At 42.3% G+C, this 24971-nt stretch overlaps 3 protein-coding genes across 6 annotated transcripts; 2 read left to right on the forward strand and 1 right to left on the reverse strand.

Moving 5' to 3' along the window:
• Positions 1–399: 399 nt before the first annotated feature.
• LOC108045959 (putative uncharacterized protein DDB_G0289263) lies at positions 400–4534 on the reverse strand. 2 transcript variants are annotated; one of them, XM_017125459.2, is made up of 3 exons: positions 4270–4534; positions 4082–4162; positions 400–2964 (listed from the first exon to the last, which is right to left on the reverse strand). In XM_017125459.2, exon 3 carries the CDS (start codon positions 2893–2895, stop codon positions 976–978), a length of 1920 nt encoding a protein of 639 aa, XP_016980948.2. In that variant the 5' UTR covers positions 2896–2964; positions 4082–4162; positions 4270–4534; the 3' UTR covers positions 400–975. The 2 variants fall into 2 exon arrangements, with proteins under 2 accessions (XP_016980948.2, XP_016980949.2); XM_017125460.2 differs by lacking the exon at positions 4082–4162.
• A 2650-nt stretch (positions 4535–7184) lies between these two features.
• On the forward strand, positions 7185–9785 carry LOC108045958 (glycine--tRNA ligase). Its single transcript, XM_017125458.2, has 2 exons — positions 7185–7293; positions 7382–9785. Exons 1-2 carry the CDS (start codon positions 7243–7245, stop codon positions 9650–9652), a joined length of 2322 nt encoding a protein of 773 aa, XP_016980947.2. The 5' UTR covers positions 7185–7242; the 3' UTR covers positions 9653–9785.
• Positions 9786–10220: 435 nt separating this feature from the next.
• LOC108045964 (CTP synthase) lies at positions 10221–24590 on the forward strand. 3 transcript variants are annotated; one of them, XM_017125470.2, is made up of 5 exons: positions 16901–17054; positions 19924–20232; positions 22305–22475; positions 22707–23208; positions 23275–24590. In XM_017125470.2, the coding sequence occupies exons 2-5, from the start codon at positions 20079–20081 to the stop codon at positions 24317–24319; spliced, it is 1872 nt and encodes a 623-aa protein (XP_016980959.2). In that variant the 5' UTR covers positions 16901–17054; positions 19924–20078; the 3' UTR covers positions 24320–24590. The 3 variants fall into 3 exon arrangements, with proteins under 3 accessions (XP_016980957.2, XP_016980958.1, XP_016980959.2); XM_017125468.2 differs by lacking the exons at positions 16901–17054; positions 19924–20232 and adding an exon at positions 10221–10609; XM_017125469.1 differs by lacking the exons at positions 22305–22475; positions 22707–23208; positions 23275–24590 and adding exons at positions 20812–20961; positions 21029–22227 and having other exon boundaries at positions 16897–17054.
• Positions 24591–24971: the final 381 nt, after the last annotated feature.

Genomic DNA, 24971 nt, shown 5'->3' on the forward strand with positions numbered 1-24971 from the left:
AATCCAATGCGAAGAGTCTTTTATTTTTGGGTATCGGGGGATAAACCCTCTCTTTTTCTCCCCTTTCAAACACTGTAACGCTCAGTGAAGCACAACACGAGATTGTTTAAAAATAATCAATCGTAAACAAAAACTGTTGCATTGGAATCGAATTAGGGAGAGTCGAACAGAGAAAAAGAGAAATCATTGTGGTTCCCATATCGCGAGAAACAAAGAGAAATCTGAGAGAAGAAACAGGAGGAAATAATTAAGTTTTATCGCCTGTTCTATAATTAAGTTTTAAGCAGAGATTCGGATTTAAAAACGTTATTTGATAGGGAATGATTTAAGGAAGTGTCAGCATATTAATGAGCATTTATTCATAGGCGAGGAAAACTTTCTTTTTATTCCAATTTGTCGGGGAGTTTTTCATATTCAATAAAAACGAAATCTTGTACATTTTAATATAAACTATTTATTTACATATATTTGTTATTGCTTGTCAATAGTTAGTCTTAAAGAACTCTGTGAATATCTAATCTGTAAAAAAATACAAAAATATTAATCTATTAGTGTAAATATGTATATACTTTAATACACGGTTCAACAATTGCTAGTCAGTTATTCTTTTGTAAACGCTTTTTATTTTATAAAATATGTTCATATTTTCAAGGCGTCCTGTCTTAAGGCGATTTCTGTTCCCTTAAGGGATAATATTGTCCTGGTTTTTTTTGTATATTCAATACAAATTTAAATGTCACTCCATTCCTTTTCATAAGTCTGTATATAATTTGGCAGATCGTCTGAGCATTTTTGTGTTAAATTAATATTCAGTTTGTCCTTGGTCCTAAAAAATTGAGCTAACGAACTTGAAATTCGATAGGTTTCTAACAATTTGAGCTTATTTTGCTTTGTAGCTTCTCTTTGCTACAAAATTATTTTAGTTAATCACATAAAAAGGGAGAAATAATTGTAAATCCCGTAAAAACTTTCAGGTCAATTTGGATTGCCGCCATCCTTTTGTTTAAACTTCGTGGAGTATTTGTAGAAATCGGACATCTCGAAGGGTTTTGTAACTTCTTTGTACGGCTGAAAAGTGGCCTGCTGGACTACGGTCATGTTCTTCGGCGACTCGATGCGAATTTCCGGAGATAGACTGGCTGTGGCCACGGTTAACGGTGGAGAAACCAAAGCTGTTTGAATCGCGCTGCCATGGCCAAGTCCACTTGTAATACAACTTCCACTGTGATTTAGGTTCTGGTTTTGACCCTGATGTGCAGGTGGAGGTCTGGGCGGCGGTGTAGGCTGCTGCATTTGACTTGGTTTAGGGGGTAAATTTCGAAGTGCTGGTATGTCCAGAGGTTCCAGCGGATATGACACCGAAATCCCCAATGTTTGCTCCATGGCATTGAGGTACGATGTCGATTGACTTAACAATGCTTTAGAGCTAGTGTTCACCGCATAGCTGGCACTAGGATAGTTTTGCGTAGGGCGCTGGTTAGACATGGAATAGTGACAACCCGATACCGACATGGACTGGGAAGAGAGCTTGGCTCGGGGTTTACTCGATACCATGGCAGCTGCTCCTGGATTACTACTTCCATTACTGCTGCCAGCTGGACTGTGCGGCTGTGAATCCATCTGCCTTATTACAGCTGGTCCATCTAGCGATGATTCTAGCCACTGCTTGGGTTTCGGTTTCTTTTCAATGGTGGTGGAGGAGGATGACAAAGAGATCTCATCATGCGGCGCATAGCGACTAGGTGGCATAGGCACCGCCAGCATATCGCTGGAGTGCGATTTCACCTCTATTATACCTAATTGAGGGGGCGTTAATGGAGCTATATGTGACTGGGAACGCCAGCGATATTGTTGCTGATGCTGAGCAGCTTCCATATCCACAGACACATAACTGGGCGCTAAGGATATTGCATCTAGTTGGCGCTGATGATGCAAAGGATTTCGCTGCTGCTGCTGCTCGTAGCTGAGATTGCTGGGCGAAGCCAGTGGGGAAACATACTTCTTGATGTTCTGACTTGATTTAATGAATCCGCCCTCATTGTAACTTTGATGTGTGGGCGATAAGTAATATTTATCGCACTGAACTATAATTGGCTGCTGCTGGGGAGCCACTTGTGGCGGTTGCCTTAATGTAGCCACATTCGAGGAGTTCGCTGAGTACATGGATATGACATCCGGCTGTGATCTCTGGTAGTTCATGTTCATCACCAGATGCGCTTGCTGCTGATGCTGCTGGCGCATATATTGCATTTGACTGGGCGTGGGAGTGGGTCGCTTTTTCAGGGCGCTCTTCACCAGCGGCGGTTGTTGTTGCGCCTGCTGCTGGGCCACACCTATCACCAGCATATCACCCGCCCCAGACGATGAAGAGGGCTGGAAATTGTCATATTCGGAACTGCGATTTGACAGCGTTTCCGACTGGCGATTGTTATTGCTGTTGGTCATCTGGCTTTCTCGACTTTCCCGGCTCGTTGTGCTTTGTTTCCTCCTCAAAATTGAGCTATTTTCCCTGGCCAAAGCCTGCAGCTGCTGTTCATGTTTGTACTGTTGGGCTAGTTGAACAAAAAATTCATTGACTGTCATTTGTTCGTAATTTCCATTGATAATGGCCGTCTCTTGTTTCTGGATTTGCTGCAACAGCCAGCTCTTTTCGCTCAGACGCTGCTCCAAAGCCTGTTTCCTGGCCTCCAGGTTTTCCTTCCTAACCTTAGGATCATCCTCGTTTTTATTGTTGTTGCTACTGCTGCTGTGGTTATTGTTTATATTATTACTATTGTTATTGTTGTTGTTGTTGTTGTTGTTGTTGAGGTTGTTCGTGGAGTTGCTTGTGGTTGCCGCATGTTCCTCATCTTTAAGACTGGCCATATTTCTGCTCTTGGGCGCTTTCAATTGCATCGCCAGTTGGTTGGGTTCGTCGGCTTCGTTGGTGGGTTGTTGGTGCGGATTTTGATTATTCGAAGGATCCTAAAAAAGACAAGTAGTCTTTAATCAGTCGGATCCTAAGCTGATTTAATTTTTATGTAATTTATGGATTTATTTTTGGGTATTTAATAGCTCTAATAAAAGGGGAAACCTCTATATTTTTTGAAAATACCTTAGTTGTCGAAAAAATTACCTATTTGGGAATTATCAAACGACTAATGGCAAAAAGTAAAACTGTTGATATTTTTGGGGCATCACAGAAAGTAACTATAATTAATATAATCAAAATGTGATAAGGTAAATTTTAAGTGTTTTTGTTTGTTGATATTTTGTACATTTAGATCAATTTTACTTTAAAAGTTTAACTGTATTTAAAATACATACAAATATGTTCTGAAATTCATAGAGCTTTTAACATACATTATGTCGTCTACGATCAAAATGAATATTTTGTTTAATTTAGGATTCCAAACTGAACAAAATCCAGTAAATTAGATTTACATGTGATAAGCCTGTATCAGAACTGTTGAATACCCGAAAATAAGTTTAATTTAGAGTTAGATTTTTGTATTAGGGACGTGCACTAGTTTATTAGATTTATTATGCTTTGTTGTTGAAATGTACAGACTTAGTTTTTGTTTGTTTCCGATTTCCACGCGTTTTGTCACACACCACAACCACTGTAAACCATGAAGCGAACCCTCTCCAAAAAATGGCCAGAACATTAACCCAAACATAGAGAAGCTCGATGAGGTGTTATTTGTTTTTCGGTGTGTGTTTTTATAACTTTTTTTTGTACAGTCTTGAGCTTGGCCTTCATAGACGGCGATGAGTTAATATCAAACGTGCAAAAGTCGTAAAAATAAGTGCGCCTACAGTGGCTGCTCGCTGAGAGGAACCAAACTGGTTTCTTCGCATATTAATTATTTTCCACTGTGGGGGATGGTTTCTAATTAAAGAGCCTCCACTGTGCATATTTAATGGTACAAATGGTGCACACACGCATGAACGTACAAAACAACTACACTTTAAACTACAAATAAATTATAATGCATAATTTAGACAAATTGATCGATTGGAAAAATTGGCCCACACAAAAACAACAATGAAAAACAGGTCAAGAACGGAAAACGGTTAAACAAAAAAACTTTTAACTCACCAACGGAGACCTTTGTTGTTATTGCTGCTGCTTTTGTGTGCCGTCGTAAAAACAAACAAGAACCGTTATGTGTGGCAGCACCTGTGAATGGGTTAATTTTTAATTGTTTGCAATAAAGATTTTAGCAAATTGTCAGTTAAAATGAATAATAGTTACTCAGTCGAGAGAAATAGGTAAGAGGAGCCAACCTTTTCGTTTTATCGCTCAAAATGCGGTCGCATAGCGTCGCTGTTGTTGCATCGCCGCGTCCTCTTACAGAAAAAAACAACAAAACTCTTCCTATTTTCCACTTTAACTGCTTGTTTTTCACTTTGTATGCTGCGCGGTTGAGCAATTTGGGTGTGCAGCATTTGAGTTCGGCTTAACTAAACCAAAAATTGAGCAAATTATACGGAAAACACGCAAGAAAACAGATTGCAATGCTGCGCCTACATAATTAAAGCTAGAGGTGGAATATCGGGGCAAGCATCGATGCCATCGATGTTTTCAAAGCATCGTACTATCGATGTTTTCCAACACTAAATGTCAAAATACATCTTTTTGAAACAGAAATGTTAAAAAACACATTAGAGATGGACGGTTTGATAAATCAATCGGCGGGACATAACTTCCAACACAGAACTCCCTTTTCATTTGTACATCGTTAACTGAGTTTGCATGTCGTTTTGTATGACGCCGGATTAAAACTACAGGGTCCGGCACTCGAAGTGTAACCAACTTCAGACCGCTCGTGCAGCTGACGCACGGGAATCTGCTGTATTGTTTACAAGTGCACGAAAGCATTTGGCTGATAGTAAACGAGAAAAAAAATATCAGCAATGGATTTCAAACGTAATAGTGTGATTGCATTACATTTAGCTGGAAAATCACAGCCATCGATTGTTCGTGAGCTTAAGCTTCTTAAAGTGAATAAAGTTTTCGTTTATCGCACCATAACTCGTTACAATGATACTGGTAGCATTGCAAAACGTCATGGAGGTGGTCATCAAAAGACTGCAACGTCACGTGAGATGGTTCAAAAAGTAAAGAAGCGACTTGAGCGAAATCCCCGACGAAGTGCCAATCAAATGGCAAAAGAACTGAAAATATCCGACCGTAGCATCCGCCGAATACTGAAAAATGACCTCAAGGTCAAGCCTTACAAGATCCAAAAGGCGCACGATCTTACATCGAAGCAGCGACAAGTCAGACTTGAGAGAGCGAAGGAGTTGCTTCGCTTGGCCGAAAGTGGTCAACTTCCGAACATTGTGTTTTCTGACAAGAACATTTTTACAATTGAGCAGCAATTCGTAAACTCTCAAAACGATAGAGTTAATTTGACGGATCGTTCATGCGAGAACCCGCCACAGATAATGGTTTGGGCCGCAGTAACCGCAGATGGGCGCTCTCCAATCATTTTTATCGAGCCTGGCGTCAAGGTAAATGCGCAATATTATCGCGAAAGTATTCTGAAAGTTGCTTTGAAGCCGTGGGCAGACAAACATTTCGGTGACAGACCATGGACGTTTCAACAGGACTCGGCACCATCTCACAAAGCTCGATTGAACCAAGAATGGCTGGAAAACAACGTTCCAAACTTCATAACGTCCACACAATAGCTCTCGAATTCACCAGACGCAAATCCGATGGATTATTCTCTTTGGGCCATTTTGGAGAGCAAAGTCCGCACTAAAAGATACACCAGTCTCGAGGCGCTTAAAAAAGCCGTTGTCCGCGAGTGGGCCAAAATACCTGCTAGTCACATTCGGGCAGCTTGCGATTCGTTTTTGGACCGTCTCAAGGCCATAGTCAAGGCAAAAGGTGGTCATATCGAGCAAAAGTGAATTGTTTCTGAATTTTTTATTATTTTTACACATTTTGTACTTTGAATTGAGTAAAAGTAATTTTCCAAACTAAATTTATGGCTTTTTTAAATGGTTACACTTCGAGTGCCGGACCCTGTAGAGTAGAACTATTCATATGGCAAAAAAAATTCCCACCCTAAAAAGCATTGGTTTGAATAGTTAATACTCCATAATTTATCTTTGAGAGCCCCGTATTCTGAATATTTATTAAACGTTAAACGGTACATTCAAAACGAAATGAATTTCAATTATAACTCTGTAAGAATTCATGGTTGGACCTATTTAAAAAATGTAGCATTCTAGCTGCTAAGATTAAAAAGTCATGGCAGCAAGCAATGCTTTCTTTTAAATTAATACAACAATGTTAAATAGTTATAGATTTAAACAGTGATAACCCAAAAAAAAAATTTACGTCACCGAAATTGAAAAATAATTAAGTTACGCGGTCTAAAAAATGATGTTGAATTATTAGCGATTCCGTCGTTTAGTTCCTTAAGCCCTAATTATCTATCATAAAATACATTTGCTCAAACAAGAACACTTGCAGTGAATCTAATAACCTCACTTATTTTACAAACAAAGGTGCTAATGTTGGGTTAGCATTTTTTTTTGTCAAATATCAATGCAACTAAAACTGGCAATGGGCGATTTTATAAAACGTTAACGCACAAAAAGTGCTGCTAAGATCAAATTCAAGACAGGATTCTTTAAATTATTGCAACAAGGCTTAAAAATTTCCCAAGAATCCACTTTAGCACATTTTTATTATAGGGTACATTGAACTCGTTTAAAAGTATATAACGGTAAAAAGGAACCCTTTCTTTACCCATTAAGTATATGAGTTTTATGAGTATGATCAGGATCAATACTCCAGTCAATCTTGCTGTGTCCGTTGTCTGCCCGCCCGTATGGACGTCGATATCTTTAAAATTATAAAGCCGAAGATTTGGGATTTAGCGTGCAGATAGATCCCTATCAGCTTGAGGGGCAGATGGGCCACCAAAGATTGTCGTAAAATTGTTGGGGCCATATTTATTTTTATTTTGTAAACAATTTTTAAAAGACGAGGCACTCGACTGTAGAATTTCTTCTAGTTTTAATCATAAATAGATTTAAATTTATATAGTTTGAAATCTTATTTAAATAATAATTGATCCGTAGTTTTTATTATTGTAAGCCCAATTTGAATAAGTTAAATAAATAAAATATTCCTTGTCACATTTTTAGACTACTGTCACAACTCATAACAGTGCTCATCCCAAAACCGCTCTGTTAACCGTAATCAGTGTTGGACATCGTCTGCAAATGCAGTGTTGAATGCCGGCCGCCGAACACTCATCAACCGACGGAATTGCAGCGCAAGTGAAGGTATTTCAACAGTGGCCAATTGGACGGTTTATTACATAAATTTGCGTTTTGCAGCTAAGAAAATACAACCGTCTTTATGTCATTGCAGTTGTTAAAAGCGCTACCCCACCTGCGCAGCGCCACATTAACTCTGAGAACTCAGATTGCGAGAACAACGTGGAGCAGCGAGCACATTGCCACGAAAGTGTTTTTTGGTACCACCACAAAGACAACCGCCGCAGCACCACCACCCTCCCAACCGCATCCCTCACCACCCAGTTGGGGCGCCAATAAGCAGAACAGAAAGGTCAAACTCAGATCCGCAGCTGCCGAGTTCATCATGTCGAATCCGGAAATCGAGGCCCAACTGGCTCCTTTGAGAGAGCGGGTTCAGGAGCAGGGAAACCTGGTGCGGGATCTTAAGGCCAAGGGAGCCCCCGAACTGGATGTTAAGAAAGCTGTTGCCGAGCTGAAGGCCCGCAAGAAGTTGCTGGAGGACAAGGAGCTCGCTCTGACCCCCAGTGTCGTTAGCTTCGATCGCGCGAAGATGGAGGATCTCTTGAAGCGCCGCTTCTTCTACGACCAAAGTTTTGCCATTTATGGCGGCATCACCGGGCAGTACGACTTTGGCCCCATGGGCTGCGCCCTTAAGTCCAACATACTGGCCCTGTGGCGTCAGTATTTCGCGCTCGAAGAGCAAATGCTGGAGGTTGATTGCTCTATTTTGACCCCAGAACCTGTGCTGAAGGCCTCTGGTCATGTGGAGCGCTTTGCCGACCTGATGGTCAAAGATGTCAAGACGGGCGAGTGCTTCCGCCTGGATCACCTCATCAAGCAGGCTCTGGAGAAGCTGTCCAAGGCCAAGGAGGCCACTCCTGCCCTGCAGGCCGAGTGCGAGGACATCATCATCAAGCTGGATGGCCTGAACAAACAGGAACTGGCCGATGTTCTGGCCAAATACAACATCAAATCCCCCCTGACCGGCAACGATTTGACGGAACCCATTGAATTCAACCTGATGTTTGCCACGCAAATCGGACCCACTGGCTTAGTCAAGGGTTTCCTGCGACCAGAAACTGCCCAGGGCATCTTCGTGAACTTCAAGCGCCTGCTTGAATTCAACCAGGGCAAGCTGCCCTTCGCCGTAGCGCAGATTGGCAACTCGTTCCGTAACGAAATCTCACCCAGATCGGGCTTGATTCGTGTGCGAGAGTTTACCATGGCGGAGATTGAACACTTTTGCGATCCCGTGCTCAAGGACCATCCCAAATTTGGCAATATCAAATCGGAGAAACTGACTCTTTACTCCGCCTGCAACCAGATGGATGGAAAGTCTGCCTCTCAGGTGGAAATCGGAGAGGCAGTGGCCACTAAGCTGGTGGCAAACGAAACCCTTGGCTATTACATGGCCCGCATCCAGCAGTTCCTGTTGGCCATCGGCATCAAAGCAGAGTGCTTGCGATTCCGCCAGCACATGTCCAACGAGATGGCTCACTACGCCTGCGATTGCTGGGATGCCGAGATCCTAACTTCCTACGGCTGGGTGGAGTGCGTGGGATGCGCCGATCGGAGTGCCTATGATTTGGGGCAGCATACGGCGGCCACTGGTGTGCGATTGGTGGCTGAGAAGCGTCTGCCGGCTCCCAAGACCGTGGAGGTGAGCGAAATTGTGCCGAACAAGCAGGCCTTGGGCAAGACCTTCAAAAAGGAGGCCAAGAATATCACTGATGCCTTGGCCAAGCTTTCCCTGGAGGAGATTACCAAGGTGGAGCAACAGCTAGCTGGCGATGGTCAATATAAACTGACCACTGCAGATGGCCAAAGCCATGAACTCGGCAAGGACTCCATTAGCGTGAAGCACTCTTCGAAAACGGTCCATGTGGAGGAGTTTATCCCGAGTGTGGTTGAGCCCTCATTCGGCATTGGACGCATCATGTACTCCTTGCTGGAGCACAGTTTCCAGTGCCGCGACGGCGACGAGCAGAGATGCTACTTCACCCTGCCCCCGCTGGTGGCGCCCATCAAGTGCTCCATCCTCCCGCTGTCCAACAACACCGACTTCCAGCCTTATACTCAGAAACTTTCATCGGCCCTCACCAAGGCGGAACTTTCGCACAAGGTGGACGACTCCAGCGGCTCCATTGGCAGGCGTTATGCCCGCACGGATGAGATTGCCATTCCCTACGGCATCACCGTGGACTTTGACACTCTAAAGGAGCCGCATACGGTGACTCTGCGGGATCGGAATACCATGAAGCAGGTGAGAGTCGGTCTGGAGGAAGTTGTGGGCGTGGTCAAGGACTTGTCAACGGCGAGAACTTCCTGGGAGAAGGTCACAGAGCAGTATCCTCTGTTCGAGCAGCAGGAGGCCAGCAAGTAACCGGATGATCAACGAGTTTCTCACGCTTGACACGCATTTACAGAGCTACAGAGTTTTCTATTTCTTTTATACATACATACGCTTAAAATTGAATAAACATGCAACATTTAATGCTTCGCACGCTGAAATTAAAGGTGGTTAACACATTTTATTTACTAGTTGGGATATTCTTCATTTTTTTGTAACAAAACGTGTATTTTTATTCAAAAATTTTTATTTTTCTTTTGATTTAGAATTGTGTTTGATAAGATCTGGCACCTTACTAAATACAAACACTGTCACTTACATTAAAAATCAATCAAAGTAAAGTATTAGCGGAATTATGTATGTACATACATATGTTAATTAAATCTATTAAAAGTGATAAACATTTTTTACAGTTGGTAATTCCAACTGCACCTTTGAGCTTCTTTGATATGCAACATCTGATGATATACTAGTATAGGCGTTTTGTCTTATTTATTTTTCCTTGGATTTCGAGCGTAATTCAAAGGTAACGGCATGCGTGGACTTTGTCCTCGTCGTTTACCAACACACATGGTATTCCCGGTATTTGACGACTAAAAAGAGGCGGTCATACTACCGGCGCCCCATCGCAGAAACGATACGTATTAAAAAAAACCAATCTCGAATTCAAGGCACCACGTGCAACGAAAGGCAAATAAACGGCGCAATTGTTGCTCGGAGTGGCTCAGATAACGGTAGACTAAGAGGCCCCCGCTAATAAAGCCGGGCTATACGATAATCCCCGCGAATTTGTAATCCCAAAGTTGGAGATTCGAGACGAAAAGATGAAATACATCCTGGTCACTGGCGGCGTCATTAGCGGGGTCGGAAAAGGTGTAATTGCCTCATCGTTCGGAACGCTCTTAAAATCCTGTGGTCTTGATGTCACCTCGATAAAAATTGATCCCTATATTAATATAGATGCTGGAACCTTTTCGCCTTATGAGCATGGTGAGTTCTTAAGTTCTGTTATACTATATGGTGTACATAATATATGTAGATATGCCCGCGACATTACCATTAGGGAAACGTCTATTTTGTTTTGGCAAATTTTCAATATTTCGGGCATCTGTGTTAGTGTGTGTGTTGGCGAGCGTCAGTATGTGCATTTATTGTTATAAGGTGTAAGCTGTTGTTGTTGTCAAAGGTCACGCGGCCACATGGCATGAGCGTCAAAGAGAGTGGCAGTGTTACCAAGCGGGTAAGGAGCGCTCACCCGCCAAAAAAAAAACAAGCAAAAAAAAAGCCCAAAAACCGAATCAAAACAAATAATCAAAACATGTAAATTGCATTCACCTCTAAGAATGCGAAAAAAAGATTCAAATTTAAATGCAAAAACTTGCACGCAAAAATTAAATCGTGATCAATTTAACATTTGTTCAGATTAAAAAATATAATTAAAATTAAGTTAACTATGTCATATATTTTTCCTTCTGTGTATTTAAATTTAAGACAGAGTGGCGTGTTTAACGTTTTGTGGGTGGGAGTGTAAGAGAGATAACCAGACAAACGGCCGCCTGTCAGCTGTTTACCCACTCTTCTCACCCACAGTCCCAACAACAATTAATAGCACGTGTTTCAGAATGTTGGACTTTAACTATAAAGTTGTGTATATAAACAAATCAACACTAGAAAAATCTATAATATAAATTAAAGATGCTTACCAAAAAAGACCAGCAACATTTTGCCTACGAATAGCTTGTTATTTCGTAAAAAGAGACGGGTTGAAATCTCTCTCTCTCTCTATCTCTCTTATTTCTTAATTGCACTCTCTGTTTATATATATGTAGCTCTCTTTAAAAAAAAATCCGCCCTCAACCGGCAACCATTGTTATTGTTATTGGTGTTGCTTGACATTGAAAATGAAAGTTTTTTTCCCCCGTTTCACTTGTTCTGCTTTGCTCGTTTCCTTCTTACTTTTGTTTTGATGCTTTTCTTTGTGTCTGTTGGTTGATGTTTTTATTTGTTTGGTTAAGGAAAGCGAAATGGTTCAAGAGCGCACAAAAACAAATTTTAAATTGATTTGAAGGCAGCGGCGGTTGAATTGAAACTAAAACCAAAATTCGGCAATTTGAAAGTCGCTGCTTAAGATAAGAAAGAACATTTTTAATCTATCGCGATAATGTGATATGTCATTGAGTAAATTTTGTGCCTGGTTTAACAGTTCATTGTACTTATGGGCATTTCCATTGCTGATCCGTGTTTTTCACTCAATTTTCCACTCTTACACACAAACACTCTTATTCTCTCCCCAAACTTTCCCACATCCGACCCTCTTTTCCCAAAAAAGAACTTCACCAAACTGGCGCAAGCGAGAACAACAACGAAAAATGAATAAACTGCAGCAGCGACACACACAAACTTACATATTTATGCAACGTGCCAATGCAATTACGATGCGTTTGTTTGTTTGGTGTGTGTGTTTTTGGGTGGTGGGCGTCAGTTTGCGACGTAGAGTTGACCTGCACAGTTTGTGAGGCCGCTCTACACGTGTGATTTGATATTTTTATAAATTAATCAAAAAGCTAAAATCGTGTTTTTAGTTAGAAAATGATAACGTTTTATTTGTTCATTGAGATTACTTAAGGATTACTTTGGGATAATTGAGTGAATTGTTGTTACATGATATTCTAGTTCTTTTGCCATTATGTATGTAAATATTTTTATATATTTTTACTTACGTACATATATGCTTCTTATATAAAAATACATGTTTGTTATAACTGTAAATATTGATAGTGTCGTTAAAAAACGTTGAATTTTGTTAATTGTTAAATTAAACATTTTTATTATTTCACTGTAAGTTAGATTATATTTATATATTTATTTTTACCTGTTCAATTATGACTCAGATTAATTGGAGTATGTAGGCCCATAAAACTTCAATGAGTTGAAAGAGCGGATAGCCTTTCGTTCATGTCCCCCCACAAGCCACCCTTCCGCTGACCCCACATTTCACAGGGGATTACCGTCTGCCTCCTGTCATTTGCATTTTTGCGCCCAGCTTCACTTTTTGGGGGTCGAATTGCACAAAATGCAATTCTGCTCATTTGTTATTGTGTTGTTGCCCGACTCGTTGCTGTTTTTGTTGTGAGTTTGAGTACACTGTCGACGTCGACGTCAGCGTCGACTGCGGCACATGCGTGTGCTTCATTTGTTTTGCGTTAATTTCGGTAGGGTGAGTGGGAGTGGGGAAGGGGGGAGATTGAAGATTGGAGTGGGAAATGGCAAGGGTCGCCATATTGGCCGCTGGAACGTTCCATCTTCTGAGGGTGTCTTCTTCTAGCTGGTGAGTGCTTTGTTGTTGCTTGGGCTTTTCGCGTGCTTTGCGCTCCGTCATGGCACCCTGCTTCCCGCCCACCGCTCCATCGGTCACATTAGCGTTTTTAGCCATAAAAGAGCCAAGCTCCTCTGCTCTCCGCTCTCTCTTTCGCTCTTTCTGTCTGCCCATTTGGTTGTGTGGCCGTCATCGGCGCGTCAACATCGTTAGCAGCTGTTGCTCTTTGCCTGTGCGCCATTAACTGCCGCCCCCTCTGCCGCTCCTCCCACTTCCTCCTTCCATCGGCCTGCATTTGCTTTGTTGCTGGATTTCTGCTTGCGCATTCGTTACGCTCACGTTTCGCGACGACAATAATGCTTTGGGCCTCTGCTGCTGCTGCCGTGTTGTTGTGGTTGTTTCTGCTGCCACCTCTGCCTGGCTCCTCTTCCTCTTTTTAAACTCACGCTCCTGCTCCGCCTTGTGCGTGTGCAGCGATATACGGTGATACCCTGCTAACGAGAACCTTAAACTGACGCACATGACCCACTACTTTTAAAAAGCATTTTTCCATAGTTGTTATTCAATTTAGCAAGACAACTTTAAGCTATAGGTAATTTCACTGCTTTGTTACAAACCAAATTGCATACCCTAAGGCGCATTTTTTTTGTATTGTTATTTCTTGACAATTTAAAACCCAAATTCAAAGTGTTGAAAACGTCTTTGCGAAAAGATTGCGATGTCTAAGCATGGGCACCTCTAAAAATCCAAAAGCCGTATAATTTTTTACCATTATGAGACAGAATTTGGTAAGCTTAAAAGGGGAAGGGAACACAACTAATTTTCATAAAAATTTGGTCGGAAATATCGATGTTTATTATACAGAGAACAAACAGTTAAAGAAAACTTTATAATAATAAATATTTTAGTAGAAGCCCGACTGTGCTCATATACATATGGTCCGCGTGTGCGAGCTTTTGTCTGTGTGTGAGTGTGCAAAAATTAAATGGAAAATACCATTTGGTGGCGGCTCTCCAACTCTCCAGCTCACCAGCTTGCCAGCAGGATGTGACCGTTGCTACGCGTTGCTGGCGTCTGAGGTTGAGTGGCTGCCACCCATCTACGCCTCTTCAGTCCCGCCTCCCACCGTTCCGCCCCCTCATTTGCTGTCACACGCACACACTAATACAGTTTACTGATGGACCCGCACGTGTCGCTGTATGCGTGTGTGTTCTATGGCTTCATAAGCTTCAATCTTGCGTCTGGTCAAAAGTTTGCCCACTTGCCATAACTTTAAGCATAGCTTACAAATCGCTTAAAGTAATTACGTCGGGCAGAAAGGAAATTACGGAGCACAGTAGCAGTTTGATAAATTAGCCTTCTCCCCATGTTCGAGAATCTTTGTTCTTTGTATGCATAGAAACATTTTTCTTCCATTTGTCTTAAAAAAAAACGTATTTATTGTTTTATATCTTAGACTTTTATCTGTTGATAATAAAAAAAGATAATATAACCAAGAGCACTGTTATGCAATTTGTCTTAAATTTTATAAATAATTATTCGAAGATACTGGGTTCAATTAACGGTAGTTATTTTAATCTTAAACTTCACCATATCAATAAATAAATTTAAAAAATAAATATCATTTAAAAAAATTGAAACTAGCAAACATACATATGTATGTATACCTGATTAAATCGTGCGTATAAAACATGAAGTAAGTCCATATACAGATAGCATAGAAAACGCTGTTGGATCCAATGAAGAAGCTAACGGCGATTGTGTAACTATGGGCACAAGTCTGCTTAATTGTAAGAAATTAAATTCGAAGCTGCTGCCCAATCGCACTTGCCCCTTATTATATAGCGTTATATTACAACCTCGCCAACCCGCCACCCACCTCACACTTATGGTGTCTGAGCGACAGGCGCCAGAAGAAGAGGAAGTGAGAAGCGGAGAGAGCGCAGAGCAAAGAAGAAGAGCGGTAGCCGTGGAGCCACAGCCAAATTCACATCGATTCGCTTTGCCCGGCGTTTGTTGCACCGCCCCCGTTGGTTCTTCTTCTTCTGCCGCTTTTGCTGCCTCCTGTCGCGTGATTTTAACGAGCCTCCTCTCTTCGGCCCCACCTCCCCCTCCCTCTCTTCATGGTTTATGCTTTTCGCTCGCTCGCTTCCGCGCGTTGATTGTTGTTGGCTGCGCATGCAGTAGGCAGGAGGAAAGAAGAAGGAAGAGCAGGGGGAAGAGAATGGGAGAGACCAGGAGGAAAGAAGGACGTAGGGAAGGGGGAAGAGTTGGGAGGAAGAGGAGCAGAGAAGAGCAGGCCACCGGCTCCACCTCACACAGACAGCACGGCTGGCTCTCACTCGCATGTATTTGTGTGGCCATGGGTGTGTGTGAGTGTGCGTGTGCTGGATAGCCGGCAATAATATGCCCAAAAGCAGCACCAACAACGGCAACAGCAAAAGCAACAACACGGGGAGCAGCGAGCAGAGCGAAGCAAATGGCGGCGGCCGTTTTTAGCGTTTGTGCGCGCTTCTCCACCTCCCCCTGCTGCACACATACATTAAGCATATATGTATGTATGTATGTATGTATGTGTCGCGCCGGCAAAAGCAAAAGCTTGTGGCGTGGCTTTGGCTCTCGCCTGAAACTAAACTGAACTGCCAGCCTGCTGACTGCTCTGCTCCCTGCTCTCCTCTCCTTTCCCTGCTCTCCACTCCTGACCCTCCCACTGGATGGCCTGGGCCTCCTCGCTGGCGTTTTTTGCGTTTCAGTGTGCGCTTCTCATACTCTCTCTTTTTTGAGTACTTCGAGTTGGAAAGGAGGTTCCTTGTTCCATCGAATCTCGAAAGAAATTAATAAGACTTTTTAGGAAAGGATGCTACTGGATCATGTTTGGAACTCGAAACCTCCCTTTGAGATCAACATGTAACATTGTTTTTTTTTTTACACTAGATCAGAAAGGCGTTAAAAAATTAAATCTAAACTACTTTTTGATAAAAAGCTCTCCAAAGTACGCTTACATTTTTTCAAATCATTAGTTAATAAATATAACCAAGATCTAGATATTTTCTGATCACCAAACCTGGTGTTTTAACCCCATTTCCGTTTAAGTCAATATAGCAATCAAAATTCCAAAAAAAAAAAATTCTTTAATTCAATATATGTATGTATCTTAGCTTTCCAACTTCTATAACTACCAAGTTCAAAATGAGTTGAATCAAATTAGTTTCACGATGTTTTTAATTTGTGGACACCACACTGAAGCTGGTTGTACACGATGAACCGGCAGCCGTTCAGCATGTGTACGTACATATTATTCAATATACATATACATATACATATATAATACATATGTTTGTATTCACAAACGTAAATATGTACAATATTCTATGTATCATTAGAATATCAATAGAATATATCTGATATTAACCCTGTTCAAACAGATATTTATAGTTTTTAAACTCAACTTAGAGATAAGCAACCAGTTATTCGCGGAAAGTGTATTACCATTTTCGTTCTCCCCTAGCCAGCCTTTTGTACTTTTTTTTTCCATATTATTTTGCCTGCCTGCTGCTGCTTGGCTGTTTGGCTGGCGTCGTTTCAGCTGCCGCCGCTAGTTGGCACGTTTTGTTGGCTGGCTCGCTTGGCTTTTGGGGCTTGTGGACCTGGCCGGGGATTGGGATTCGGAGTGGGAATGGGATTGGGTCTACGACTGCGACTGGGCCTGGGTCTGAACACGGCCTGCTCATGGCTCATGGCCCATGGCTCTCGGCTGATGGCTGCAGCCTGTCGCAGTGGCAAATAGCAGCGGGTGAGTAGGGGGGAGGAGAGCGGAGGAGGGGCAGAGCGGTCTGTGTGCGGCAGCGGTGGCGGCGCGTCAACGGCAGCAACAACAGCTACAACGCCGCGACAGCAGCAGCAGCGGCGCTTCGCACTTTGCTCTGCTGAATTTTCAATTTCAGTTGTAAGCTGACTGCAATCAGCAGTGGTTCGCATTTTGGTTCGGGAATTCGCAATTCCGCAGTTTCGGTTTCGGCATTTCTCGCTCGTGAAAACGCTCTCGGGACATAACGGAATATATACGGGCCGGCGCTGTCCGAGCGCACAAAAACTTTTCGATTATTATAAAGTTTGGCGGTAACACACGACGAACACCCACTGAACCACTGAGCCATTGTACCACCCACAAATCCCGTTAGTTGCGACTCCTGGCGCGCTAATTTTGCATATGTGTATGAGCGAGTGCGTTTCTATTGATTTTATAGAGCAACTATATAGTTTATTCTCTTGCCCCCCTGATCAGCCTATAAGGACTTTTCCTTTGCTCTTTATTCGTGTGCTAATTTCAATGACAGTTGAAGCGGGATGAGGGGGGCATTGATAAAAAACTAAAGTTTTGGTGGGAAAGGGGAAAACGATAGTTTTAGGCTGAATAGAGTAGGATTCTACAGTTAAACATTGGTAAAGTTTAAAGTTGAGAATATGGATGGAGAATTTAAAACCGAGGAAAAGAGGAAAGAACAAAATGTAAATCAAAAGGAGGGTGTAAAAGGAAACAGCTAGATTTTAAAGTCGATGGAGTGTGAAGAATACCAAGAGTTAAAAGTGCGTGAGCGGATATAGGCAGAACATTATTTAACCCATTACAGAATATTTATTAAAAAATATTTAATAAATCTGTTTTAAGATTTCTGTGACACTGCTTAAAAGTGTTATAATAATTAGCAGTAAATCTTAAATGTTAGGAAACAAAATTTAACTTTTAACTAACATTTATAAAAAAAAAATGTGAAGTTGTAAATACTCTTTTTTAATTTGATGATTTTATATTAACTTTTATAAGCAAATTCCTTTTGTTCTTTTTGATTACATGTAAGTTACTCTAAACTATTAAAATAATTAGTTTTAAAATGACTACGCTTAGGTTTTTAAATTGTTATCAAATTTTTAACCAAAAATTTTATAAACAGTATTTTTTAATCTACATTTTTTTTTAAAATTATATGTACATAAATTAGAAATGCTAATTTTTGGTTCCATGGGTTAAGTGCAAAAAGAGAGAAATAGGGAGCATCCAGAAGATTTCCAGCGTTCTGTATTCACACTCGATCAATACATCGCCTTTATGCAAGATCTGACCTATAAATAGTAGTGAAGCTGAAGCCATGTTTCTTATCTCGTTTTCCTCACTCGCTGATAAGCAGCGGGAAATCAAAGTTGAGGAAATGATTGCCAAATCCCCAGTGTTGGTCCACTTCAGTTGCCAATTTTGTAGCCACACAGCTTCCAGTCTGAATGATTGTGTGTGTGTGAGGCCTCATAACTTTCCACGGCGGGTCGAAACTTGTGAAATTCTTGGCTACCAGCAGAGGAGCTACCAAAGCACCTCGACAGCAGCTGGGCCAGCTTTTCAGTCCGCTTTTCACCCCCGTTTTCACCCCTCTTATAGCCCTACCCTCACCTAACACAACAACACACTGTCGCCGGCAGTTTTTGCCCATAAAAACGGCAACGGCAACGACGAAAACGAAAATTTAACGACTGCGCAACGTGACGCATTATTTGTCTGGCCTGGCGTGGCTTGGCTTGGCTTGGTTGGTCTCTGGTCTTCTGGTCTCTTGTCTGCCTGCCGACTGCTGCCTGCAGCAAAGCTATAGCTGCCGCCAGAAATTGCTTTTGCTCGCTGGAATATATATGTATATGTGTTTTTGCGGCCTGTGCCTCCGCATCCGCTGCCCGCACTCCGCCCTCCCCCTTGCACCTCCCCCAATCTGAAGACTCCACACTCCACGCTGCCGTTTTTAGTATTTCGCACTCTGTGCACGGCAAACATTTTTGCATGACTGACTGAATGCCGCCGCCTGCGCCTGACTCACTAACACATTCGCAAGCCCACAAGCCACACCGATGCACTGGGGCCAGACGATGCACTCGGAAAATATCAGTGCCAGTTGGTCCATTACATTTCATAAAATCTTTGGTATCTGCTTCATGCACTAAGTATGGATAGATTCTTAATTGCTTTTTTTTAGAATTCAAAATATTTAAAATACGAGAAAACTTTTTTTTTCTTTTCTTATAATCTTTTGGAGTAGGGATCAATTTACTGATATTATTACTTAGCCTATGTACAATTACTAACCATATGGTTAGTGGTACAATAAAGAAAAACATATTTAAGGGTCTTTTTGAGTGTTATGAAACCAATTCAATCGATTCAAACTTTTAAAACTTAAAATTTTTTTTTTTTTTTCATGAACAATTTATAAATAAACTCTTACTTTATTTTTAGTTTAGAAAGATCTCCGTATTTGTCACAGATTCCTACATATCCTTTATAATTTAGTAGGTTTTAATAATTTAAAATGTAGGATAGTTTTATTGTTTTAAAAGACTAACCTCTGTCACTGAAGTGGCATTGGTTTTTTAAGTATAGTACCCCAAACTACAAACAAAGTTAATTTTATGCACATTGTTTTCGAGTGTATCCAGTGCAGTATGTGAGAGAGGGGGCCGGGAGAATCATTGGCAGCGGAACCGGGAGCGTGAGCGGGATGGAGGGAATGGGAACAGCAGGCTCGTGGAGTAACTGTTGGCTGGTCTCTCGGTCGTCTGTCGACCGTCTCTGTCTGTCTGTCTCTGCGTCGCTGGCCTGGCGTGTTTATAATTTGATTTCGCTGCTTCTTTCCTGCCCCGACTTCTTCTTCTTCTTGTGGAAGCAGAGGGGGAGCTAGAGGGAGATGGGCGATTGGGGAGAGCAGAGCAAAGCGAGCAGCGCATTTCCTGTCGCTCCCAGCTCGTTTTTGGGCCTAGGCCTAAGGAAGGAATCTTAATGAAGTTATTGTGTTAACAGTTTGACGAGCACTAGATGCTCATTGATGGTCATGGATCGCAACTAACTCGCGGTTAGGAAGGGAACAGCTACCCCTTCCCCTCTGAGGAATTCCTTCTTACGCTACTGGACTGGAGTGACCAAAGAATAAACGATTGCTCTCTTTCCTCTCAGTGAGTTAGTCGTGGTGTGTGTTTTCCCATATGAGCATGCATTTGGCATTCACCGTTAGGCGGCGGACAAGTGAAACAGCAGGAGCTGTCCATTGAAAAAAGTGCGCGCGAAAGAAAGACAAAAAAGAAAGAGTGACCCAACTTTGAGCGCTTAAGATGGCGCCAAAAAAGTCCACCATTGTGCTCAATGTGGAGCAGTTCATTCACGACATCGAGGAGCGTCCAGCCATCTGGAACCGAAACTTCCACTGCAACAAGGCTTTCCTTGAGCAGATGTGGGACGAGCTGAGCGGAGCGCACAAGCTGCCGAGTAAGTATAAGCATATGGCCAAAGGAGTTCTCACAGTGTTGCCAACCGTTGTCAAAAAGTATAGCTTTAAAGATTTAATTGCCAAGAGTCTGAGGAAAACAAAAGCTTAAATATTTTTATTTTCTTCCAAACGCAGCCTGGTAATTTTTTTTTTTAATTTTAATAGATATAAAACAAAATATATAAGTTTTAGTTTCGTTGACCATGGTCATATATTACTCAGTTTACTTTATTAAAATCTATTTATTATATATTTAAAACTTATTTTAATAATTGAACATTTTTCCCAATAAATAAAAACCTTTTCCATAATTTGGGCAAAGAAAATATTTATGTATTCTAAAAATTAAATCATTTAAAGTTCAAGTTTTTAAAAAATATGCACAAGTGAATTACTCTATTGACTCAAAAAATGTTATAGTAAAACAAAAAGCAGCATCTTCAATATATAAAAAAAAGAAATTAAATAGTTTCCTGTCTTAATCAGATTTGGCGATTAAAACGCCAAGTTGGCAACACTGACATTGACTCCAAGCGTGAGCAAAGAGGTTTCTATCGTTATCCTACTCTCTCTCGCAGAGATCGTGCTCAAGGCCAAGTGGAAGGGACTTCGAGACAATTTTCGAGTAGAGTATAAAAGGATACCTCGAGCGGATAACGGTGATTTTATGGTAGATCCGGCAACCTTCGAGTCCAAGTGGCTGCATTATTATGCATTGTTGTTTCTAAGTGAGTTTTATGAGTTATTTAAAAAAAAAATATCTTTACTGAAATTTATTTTCATTACTTACCATAGCTGATCACATGCGCCATCGTTTGCCCAAAAACGAGCAGGATCAGTCCTTCTACTTCAACCAACAGAGCGAGGATTGTGAAAAGACGGTGGTGGAACCAGATTTGACCAACGGATTAATACGTCGCCTGCAGGACAGCGACGAGGATTACGATGAGGAGGACATGGAGGCGGAGGCGGATGGGGATGGGGAAGCCAGCGAAACCACCGTGGAGGAGGCAATGCCAACGCCACCGGCTGCCCATCAAATGAACCAAGTGAGCACCACACCACTGGCCACAGGAGCTTTGCGAGCCCAAGAGGAGGCCCATCAGCACGCTTTGATCAAGGCAGGATTACTGCGTGCCCAGTTGTTGGAACTGGAAAAAGAGGCCGAGGATCTGAGCAAAAAACCGCCACCTCCATCGCAACAGCCATCTCCAGCAGCTCCTTTATTGCAAATGCTGGTGGAACCTCCAGCTGCTCACTGTTCACCACCGCCAGTGGTGACCACTACATCCGCACAAGTACAACAACCCGGATCAGCGGCTGTTTTGGCGCCGGCAACGACTACATCTGCTTCATCTGTTTCCTCCAATGGAACGCCCATGGGTGGCAAGAGATCGGTGTCGCCACCGCCACTCTACAACAAGGCACATCATCCGCTGGCCACTCTGGCAGCAGCTCATCATGCGGCCAAAGAACGAAATGAGGATTTCGGTGCATCCTCTGCCGTGGGAGGAACCGGAGATCATCTCAGCTTCACCCAACACTCCTATGCCAATGGACTGATACCTGCCCTCAAGCTGAAGCGTCCACGTCTCTCCGAGGATAGCAACTTTAATGGATCCTCAACGATGGATGCTCCACTTGTACCGGAGGACGATGACTACCACTACTTGTTGAGCCTACATCCGTACATGAAGCAGCTGACGGCTGCTCAAAAGCTACGTATACGCACCAAGATACAAAAGCTCATCTTCAAGGAGCTCTACAAGGAGGATCTCGAGGAGTCCAAGTAGTGGAACACCCCAGAAAGAATAGATTAAGACCAAGACTGTACATACGCCCTGTAGTCTAGATCATAAGGATTATACTTAGTTTGTGTCCATGCCATGCTACTTGATTGATTTCTAGTTGAGCGCCACTCCAAGGGAAGCTGGGAGTGCGCCATTTACGCCTAAGCACAAATACCTTGGAAATAAAATTGTAACATTAAAAGGTTTCAAGTTTTTTCTCTGTTATGGGAGGGCTGGAATTGTTTAAACACGTGTTAATTGCTTTTCTTTTTATTTCCCAGGTGAGGTTTACGTTTTGGATGATGGCGCCGAGGTGGATCTGGATTTGGGAAACTATGAACGATTTCTGGATATCACCTTGCATCGGGACAACAACATAACTACGGGCAAGATCTACAAGTTGGTTATTGAGAAGGAGCGCACTGGCGAGTACTTGGGAAAAACCGTACAAGGTAAGGTAAATAGTTATTAAGTGTATTATGCAAGAAATTGTAAAGATTCAAGTTTTATAAACAAAATTTTTTAACAGTTTTTTTGTTTGTCCTTTTAACATATTTTTCGTATCCCTTTTTTCAATTTTTGTTTTCTTTTCTATGCTGTATTTTTAACGTTTTTTTCCTAAATCTGCAAATAAAAACCTGTACAACTTAAATAAATACTAATCCCCTCTATTTGTCTGACAGTTGTTCCACACATCACGGATGCCATCCAGGAGTGGGTGGAGCGCGTGGCGCAGACTCCTGTCCAGGGCTCCTCGAAGCCACAAGTGTGCGTTGTGGAATTGGGGGGAACCATTGGCGATATCGAGGGTATGCCCTTCGTAGAGGCTTTCCGTCAGTTCCAGTTCCGCGTGAAGCGGGAAAACTTCTGTTTGGCGCATGTATCACTGGTTCCGCTGCCCAAGGCCACCGGAGAACCAAAGACGAAACCCACCCAGAGTTCGGTGAGGGAACTAAGGGGTTGTGGCTTGAGTCCCGATCTGATTGTCTGCCGATCAGAGAAACCCATCGGACTGGAGGTCAAGGAGAAGATCAGCAACTTCTGCCACGTGGGTCCGGATCAGGTTATATGCATCCACGATTTGAGCTCCATTTATCATGTTCCGCTGCTAATGGAGCAGAATGGAGTGATCGAATACCTTAACGAGCGACTGCAGCTCAATATTGACATGAGCAAGAGGACCAAGTAAGTGTAAATGGGCCTTCATAATTTGAAATACCTGTACTAATATGTAACTCTTGCTGATTTCAGATGTCTGCAGCAGTGGCGTGATTTGGCACGCCGCACAGAGACTGTTCGACGCGAAGTATGCATTGCCGTTGTTGGCAAGTATACCAAATTTGCGGACTCGTATGCCTCCGTGGTGAAGGCACTGCAACATGCCGCCCTGGCTGCGAATCGCAAACTGGAACTGGTCTTTATCGAATCGTGCCAGCTGGAGGAGGAAACCCAGCTGACTGAGCCGAGCAAGTACCACAAGGAGTGGCAAAAGCTGTGCGAAAGCGACGGTATCCTTGTGCCAGGCGGCTTCGGCTCCCGCGGCATGGAAGGCAAAATCCGAGCTTGCCAGTGGGCGAGAGAGAATCAGAGGCCGCTGCTTGGCATCTGTTTGGGTCTGCAAGCTGCAGTGATTGAATTTGCCCGCAGTAAACTGGGTCTTAAGGATGCCAACACAACGGAAATCGATCCGAATACGGCCAATGCTTTAGTCATTGATATGCCAGAACATCACACAGGTCAACTCGGTGGCACTATGCGATTGGGCAAACGAACTACGGTTTTCGCTGAGGGTCCCAGTATCACCCGTAAATTGTATGGCAATCCCAAAACAGTGGAGGAGCGGCATCGACATCGTTACGAGGTTAATCCCAAGTATGTACCGCGGCTGGAGGAGCATGGCATGCGATTTGTGGGCACCGACGAAGACAAAACCAGGATGGAGATCATTGAGCTCAGTGGTCATCCGTATTTCGTGGCCACGCAATATCATCCAGAGTATTTGTCGCGTCCACTGAAGCCTTCGCCACCTTTCCTAGGCCTGATCCTGGCTTCCGTGGATCGGTTGACCCAATATATTCAGCGCGGTTGCCGCCTGTCGCCCCGCCAGTTATCCGATGCTTCTTCGGACGAGGAAGATAGTGTTGTGGGATTGGTCGGGGCAACCAAATCGCTGAGGATCTTAAAAATCCCAAGCACACCCAAGAACGGAATTTCGAATGGTTGCAATGGTAGCTCCAGCACATCCGATGGCGAAGGAGCCTGCGGAGGCGTTGATATCACCAATGGACACAAGTGAATTAAGGAACTGATCCCTAAGCCTGAACGTGTTTAAGATCTGATTAGCAGCCAGGCTCAAGTTATAACAATTTGCAGAAGTTTGCAATATCAGGAGCATTGGTGGGTGTGTATAATAGGGTAGTGTTGATATGAACACTATTTTGTTTTTCGAAGTGGCATAAAGTAAATCCACTTATAAAACTTTACAAATTAGTTATATTTAGTTAAATATTATTTCAATCTCCTTCGGAATAGAAAATAATTATACTTTTTATTCTTATGCTTCAGGATTCAAGTTTTTCGTATGTTTTATTATCTATTATTTTTAGTAAAGGCATTGAAAAATTGAATTTTACCCGATGAAGGTGAATACAAATTTCAATTTTGGACTTTATAAAGAGAAAAAATCGAAAGCAAAAATATTTTATAATTTTTCCAAAACACGACTATAAATAATTGCTTATATTCTGAATATTTAAGTTCATGTCCTTAATTTAAACCATATTTAAAGCAAACAAAACAAAATTTAAGCAATTACCTTATTCATATATATATATATATATTTTTAGATAAACAATGAAATAAATAAAAATACTTGATTATTATTTTGAATTTTGTGGGCTGCTGGAATAGTGTTGGAAATAGGTGTTCGAAAATCAAATGTTAATATC

Source organism: Drosophila rhopaloa, unplaced genomic scaffold (assembly GCF_018152115.1).
Source record: "Drosophila rhopaloa isolate 14029-0021.01 unplaced genomic scaffold, ASM1815211v1 contig_47, whole genome shotgun sequence".
In the NCBI taxonomy this organism is placed as follows: domain Eukaryota; kingdom Metazoa; phylum Arthropoda; class Insecta; order Diptera; family Drosophilidae; genus Drosophila; species Drosophila rhopaloa.